General features: G+C 33.0%; 1 protein-coding gene across 1 annotated transcript; it reads left to right on the top strand.

Annotated features, from left to right (window-relative positions):
* The first annotated feature begins 1,742 nt into the window (after positions 1–1,742).
* On the top strand, positions 1,743–6,836 carry LOC106772224 (methylenetetrahydrofolate reductase 1-like). The gene is made up of 10 exons (XM_014658471.2): positions 1,743–1,926; positions 2,207–2,629; positions 3,195–3,255; positions 3,365–3,447; positions 3,742–3,915; positions 4,354–4,527; positions 4,630–4,730; positions 4,820–4,931; positions 5,502–5,582; positions 5,672–6,836. Exons 2-10 carry the CDS (start codon positions 2,225–2,227, stop codon positions 5,966–5,968), a joined length of 1,488 nt encoding a protein of 495 aa, XP_014513957.1. The 5' UTR covers positions 1,743–1,926; positions 2,207–2,224; the 3' UTR covers positions 5,969–6,836.
* Positions 6,837–6,876: the final 40 nt, after the last annotated feature.

Here is a 6,876-nt window from a genome sequence, read left to right as displayed (position 1 = left end):
AAAATGACAATGATTATGACATAACAAATAACTAGTTGTTTGCGTTTACTGCTATACTGGAGAATGTAAACAATAGGTGAATAAAATGGTTAGAGAAAAAAAATACTTACATAAATAAAAAAAATTAAAGCACCTAATTTTTTCTTTATACAATTTTAAATAAAATTTCAGGATTTAGAATTTTTATTATTTGATTTTATCATTGAGAATTTTATTGTATTTGATTTGTTTTTTCTTTAGTAAAGAAAAACAAGTTAATGAATTTCTACCAAAAAAATTAAATGGCCACTGAGCAATGTTACGTAGTAGTCGTCTCAGAATGTAAAGGAATGATGTTCATAAGTCTTGGTGCAAGTCGTGCCCGTCGGCTGTAACATATATAGTGAAGATAATGAAATTAAAGAGATCTTGAATGAACCCTTTTCGGAAGGCGAATATGCCAATGATTTAACTTTTTACAAAAGCAAATTGCTTAATTAATAACTGAGTGGTTTTTCAGTTGGGACTAGTGCAGGGATGACAGAGAAAATGTTAGAGTGCGAGAGATGAAGGAGAAAGGGTTGAGAGGAATGAAAGAGGTGAACAAGGGTTTGTGATTTCTTTTTTTTAGTTTTGAGAATGAAAATTATTAAATAAGACAAGTGTTTCTGATTTTTTTCAATTGGCAGTACAGTAGGGATGACAGAGAAAATGTTGGAGTGAAAGAGATGAAATAGAAAGGGTCAAGAGGAATGAGAGAGATGGGTAAGGGTTTTGGGTTTTCTTTTTTTTTTCAGTGTTGAGAATGAAAATTATTAAAATACCTTAAGCTTAAAACTTAGAATATATATAAAGATATTTTTATCTAGAGAAACCCGAATTCATGATATATAAAGATATTTTTGTCTAGAGAAACTCGGTACACATTGCTAAAATGTACCAACTGAAAAACAGGCGTATACAAGTTAGCAAACCCATATATATATATAAATTTTAGAAACTATATAAGATTATAAATACATAAAATTAGATATAATGTAGTTAAATAAAAAATCTTTTTAATAATTTTATACGTAAAAATTTTAAATTACAAACAGTTGACTAAAATATAAAAATAAGATGTTAAAAATGTTTTAAAATAATAAATAATTAATTAAAATATTAGGAAAAAATAATAATTTTTTTGAAACTACAGATACAAATGAAATATAAAAATAAGTGTTAAAAATATTTAAAAATAGTGAATAATTAATGTAATTACTAGAAAAAAATAAACAATTTTAGTTACAAAATTATGAATATATAAAATTAAATATAATTTTTACTTAAATATTTTTAAAATAATTAACTATTTGAATTTAGATTAAATGTTTTAAATTAATAAAATTAATTAAATTATAAAATTGAAAAATGTGTAATTTGTAATAGTATTACGAAATAAAATTTAAGTAATTTTAATTAGAAATTTAAAGAATAACAAATTTTTAATCTTTAAAAAAGTAAAAATAAATATATTATAAAGGTAAAATAAAAGTAATAATTATGAATATAAAAGTCTCTTTCTATATATATATATATATATATATATATATATATATATATTTTTTTTTTTTTTTTTTTTTTTTTTTTTTTTTTTTTTCTTTCTTTTATTGGAAGTGACAGTGGCAGCAGAACCCATTTTGAATAAAAGGTGGAAAAAGAATATCTCCAAGTTTTTGTGAAGAGATGTGAAAAAGAACATAATAGAATTAGTTGTTGTCCCCACTCACCCATAAATGTGAAGAAAATTTGAACAAGATCCTTACCCGTAGCCAGTTGCCACCAACCATAGTCTCTCACAGCAGATCTACCTTTGTATATGTGTCGGTAGGTTTCTATATAACCACACTTCCACTCCTCACACTGCGCGCTTGCTCTAACTCTCCCTTCCTCACCTCATACCACAAGGTACGACTATTGCTCTCGTTCCTTTCAACTCTTCCTTCCCTTTCTTTCTTGATGCTATAATTATAAAATGTTCATAATTAGACTCAGGATTGTTGCTTTCGATGCCTTTCTTTACAATTACACGTCTGAATTTTACAATTAATGTGAAATGATGTAATGGCGAGAGATGGAGGTGTAAAATGTTGTTGTGTGAATAATCAACCTCTTATTGTTTTCCAATCCATTGTTGTTGGATCTAGCTGATCTGATCTACTTACTGCTTTGTTTGGCCTGGTCTTAGCTATAAAAAAGGTAGAAAATGAAGATCATAGAGAAAATACGCGATGCCACAGCTGATCCAAACAGGGTGGTGTTCTCCTTTGAGTTCTTCCCGCCCAAGACTGAGGATGGGGTGGACAATTTGTTTGAGAGGATGGATCGCATGGTGGCTCACAATCCCTCGTTTTGTGATATCACCTGGGGTGCTGGTGGAACCACAGCTGATCTAACATTGGAAATTGCCAACAGGATGCAGAACATTGTCTGTGTGGAGACCATGATGCACCTTACCTGCACTAACATGCCTGTTGAGAAGATAGACCATGCTCTCCAGACCATCAAGTCCAATGGCCTCCAAAATGTGCTTGCTCTTCGAGGTGATCCCCCACATGGCCAGGACAAATTTGTGCAGGTTGAAGGCGGCTTTGCCTGTGCACGCGATCTGGTACCAATTCCTTTTGCTTGCCAATCTCAACTCGGATAGTTAGAGAACCATAACACCCTAACTCAGGTTCTCTTTTACCAATTCTAGACTTTGATGGTTTATAGCTATTTTCGTAGAAACCCTTTTTTAAGAAAAGATTTCAATTTTGCACAGACCGAGTCCTCTGTTATAATTTGTCAGTCTCATTATATTTGATCTGCTGGACCAAGAAGTTCTTGGTTGGAGTTGAATTGGCTTGCTTCTTTTGAGCTAGATTTGGATTCAAGTATTGTGGATGGAAAAAATGTGTTTGGGGAGGGGAGACCCCACTAAAAGTGGGTCAGTCATGTTCCTTGATGTAAATTTGATATTGGCAAAGCACCTGGATACTCTGCACTGCCTGAAAATACAAAGAATGAAACTTTTTAAATCCATTGTTAATGAGTTCTGGAACATTATACTGCATTCTTAGTGATGATAAAACTNTGGGCTTAGTTTCATAAAATTTGATACTAGCTGGTGATCCTGNTAGTTCAGTTTGTCTGGTCTTGAGTGCTGATTTTCTGGATGCTNATGTTTTTTGTAGGTGAAACACATCAGAGCTAAATATGGTGACTACTTTGGCATTACTGTTGCCGGTTATCCAGGTTACACACTTCTCATTATTTTCATCTTCATTATCTCATTCTGTTAAGTGCTTTTATGCTCCTTTTTCTGCCATCATTTTCTCTTACAATCTATAGTCTTTCTCTTCAGAGGCACATCCAGATGTTATAGGAAGTGATGGATTGGCTACAGCAGAAGGTTATCAAAAAGATCTTGAATACCTGAAGAGCAAGGTCTAGTCATTGAATTAGAATCTACCCATTTTTGTTTTTTCAATTCTAGAACATAATTTAGGGAATTCTTTTAACTGTGACTTTCTTTCTTAAACAAAAAGGGCAAAAAGAATTTTTTTTTAAGAGAAATGCTGCATTCTTGGATAAACTTCGCTATTCTTCTTCTAAATGAAAATGAAAAGTAGCAAGTGAGGGATAGGAAGTGGTGAAGGATTCCTTTGCAAGGTATTTTTTGTTAATCTCTCTACCTCTTCTTTGGGCCCCCTATTCTGAGTTCATGTTTTTTTTTTGTAGTTCGATGCGGGAGCAGATGTGATTGTCACCCAGTTATTTTATGATACGGATACATTCCTGAAATTTGTGAATGACTGTCGCCAAATCGGAATAACTTGTCCTATCGTACCTGGAATTATGCCCATTAATAATTACAAGGGCTTTCTCCGTATGACTGGGTTTTGTAAAACCAAGGTAAGATTTTTTTTTTTTGTTTTTGTTTTTTTTTTTTTTTAATGTAGACCAAGTATTAAGTATTGGAAATGTTTAAAAGTCTCAAGGACGTTGCTGGATGGGGTCTAAAGAAAGAATAAAAAGGCACTTGAATGTTAAATATTGATCTCTCTTTATACACGTATACTTGAAGAAAATATCAGTTGTGCTTTCAGAACATTATTAAAAAATAAACCTGAACATACACTGGGAGTAATGATTGATCCCATACTAGATTGTTGTGTTGGACGAGTGAACATATTTAACTAGTACTAGGGACGAATGTTAAGATAAAATGTTTTCACATAATATGTTTTTGTTACTTAGTATTCGTGTACTTGTCACATTTTACCAATTTGTTATATTACTTAAGTGCCATGGACTCTAATACATTGTTTTATTTTCAATGACATAATCTAGATACCAGCTGACATTATGTCTGCTTTAGAGCCTATCAAGGACAATGAAGAAGCTGTCAAGTCTTATGGAGTTCACTTGGGAACTGAAATGTGCAAAAAGATTTTAGCTCATGGAATTAAGACATTGCATCTTTATACACTAAATATGGAGAAATCAGCATTAGCAATACTAATGGTTGGCTCCTATGGCATGAGATGTGTACATTTGTTATTTTTGGAAGACTTAACTTGATTGAAAGTTGATATTAATGTTTACTGTTTCTTTTTTTCCTGGCAGAACCTTGGCTTAATTGAAGAGTCCAAAATTTCTAGATCCTTACCATGGAGACGTCCCACAAATGTTTTCCGTGTTAAAGAAGATGTCCGTCCAATCTTTTGGTATGTTACCTTTGCAATTGTCATGTTGTGTTCCATAATGAGTGAATCTGTATGAAAGATTTCTTACTTTCCTTGTACAACTATTATAGGGCAAATCGTCCAAAAAGCTACATATCACGAACCATAGGATGGGATCAATACCCACATGGGCGTTGGGGTGATTCCTGTAACCCATCATATGGTGCATTAACTGATTATCAGGTGCTCGCGGTTGCTTACTGATTTTATTTTATGTGTGTTATTTAAAACTTTTATTTTCTTTCCCAGAGGATAAAAAGTCTCCTCTACACTATCAGTAGATCAAAATTGATTGTTTAACAGTAGACCATTTATTTAAAATTAAATTTTATTATTTCTTTGTGGAGAAACTAAAAGTTGACAAATGTAGTTGATGCAATCGCAATTATGATTCTGATGCTGATACAGTAACCTCCAAAACCACAATATTGTGGCTACAATTATGGTTGTAGTGTAAATTGCAATTTGAAACCTTGGTTGTCATGTGAATTATATTAGTTGCCCTACATTGGAAATCAAGGGTTTGGGTAGCATATATTGTTTTTTGTGATTATGATGCTGCATAAACTCTTTGTTTTGAAAAAAATGAATAGAAAGGTCATATTGCAAAGCCTGATTACTTTTTCATGCAAAGCCTAAAACACATGGGAAAGGAAACAAGGCAGAAGCAGAAGTGTGAAAACTACATTGAAGCTTTTAGAAATTGGTACTTGTTATTTGATAGGGCTAGAATTCATCGTTTTTTTCTTGTAGTTCATGCGACCACGTGCACGGGACAAGAAGCTTATTGAAGAATGGGTAGTTCCCTTGAAAAGCGTTGAAGATATATATGAGGTGGAGTTATTTTTTCACTTAGAACATTGCTAGAGTAATCTTGTTAACACTTAAACATCATCTAAATTTACACCTTTGTTATATACCAGCGGTTTAGAATGTACTGCATTGGAAAGTTGAGAACCAACCCTTGGTCAGAATTAGATGGTCTTCAGCCAGAGACAAAGATCATCAATGAGCAGCTGGAGAGGATTAACGCAAAGGGCTTCCTCACAATCAATAGCCAGCCAGCTGTTAATGGGGAAAAGTCGGATTCTCCTACTGTAGGTGGGTGTAAAGGAAGTTTATTTTTATTTATGCATGATATTTTCTGGTCGTATGTTTACAGTATTTTAGTTTGTACTAGCTATAGAAAGATGCCTAACTTTCTGATTCAAGTTAGATAGTTGAACATTTCTAGAGGTTTTCATTTTGGAATGAGTTAGAAGGTGTAGGTACTCGTGGCAGGCTGGAAGCACAAACAACTACAGTTACTTGTGTCCGGACCATGGTTATGGTCAAATGTATGCCAACCTTTCCCCTTTCTGTCCTAACTTGTATATATTGTAAGGATGTGCAACATTTGTTAGAGATATGATTAGAATACTCGCCACAAGATTTTGATAATCATCTACCTTTTAGCTAGTTTATGGGGTTAAGAGCCTAAAGTCTTGGTGTTAGGTTACCTGCACATGTCCAGTTCTGGGATATGGGAGTATGCTGAGATGTCTAGCTAGCAATATTGCCAAAAATATTCCCTACAAGAATCGCACAATCCTATTCCATTGAGCTAGGTTTTAGGGTTGAGTAAGGCTCATTTCCTTCCCCAATACATTGATACCTTTTGCTATTTCTATCATTTATTTACTAGTTTCAAAGAGGCTACTAACAGTTAGGTTGATTACCCTTTGAACATGGTCTTCCAGTAGGTATCTTTGGTTCAAATTTTCAACAAGGATAAGTAGGCATGTTAACTTTTAGCACTGGCTGTCTAATTTCTGTCCTGTCTTTATTCATAACCTGAATATTGAAGCCTGTGATTGGATTAAATAGGGAATTCTATTGAAGCAAATCTAAATTCAAAGCATGGAATCCAGCCTTTTTAATTTCTTATTTTTGTCTCTGCAGATCTGTTTTTTTTTTTTTTTTTTTTATATAATTTCCTAGTAATTTCTTTTTCATGCTTCTTGTTGGTTTGCTAAATCTGATGCTGTTGCTAATGGATAACTAGTATGGTGCCACAATTCGGAATGTGACTACACAAGGGGAAATGTAGTTATGTTATATTTCTAATTTCTTTTCCTTATTTTTTGTT

The sequence above is a fragment of the Vigna radiata genome, chromosome 8 (assembly GCF_000741045.1).
Source record: "Vigna radiata var. radiata cultivar VC1973A chromosome 8, Vradiata_ver6, whole genome shotgun sequence".
NCBI lineage: Eukaryota > Viridiplantae > Streptophyta > Magnoliopsida > Fabales > Fabaceae > Vigna > Vigna radiata.
The sequence above is the reverse complement of the archived record's forward strand: the minus strand, read 5'-3'. Positions and strand labels throughout refer to the sequence as shown.

Coding starts and splice junctions, on each gene's coding strand:
- LOC106772224 (XM_014658471.2), top strand. CDS start 2,225: ATGAAGATCATAGAGAAAATACGCGATGCCACAGCTGATCCAAACAGG. Junction 2,630..3,194: donor TTGCCTGTGCACGCGATCTG/GTACCAATTCCT, acceptor TGTTTTTTGTAG/GTGAAACACATCAGAGCTAA. Junction 3,256..3,364: donor TACTGTTGCCGGTTATCCAG/GTTACACACTTC, acceptor CTTTCTCTTCAG/AGGCACATCCAGATGTTATA.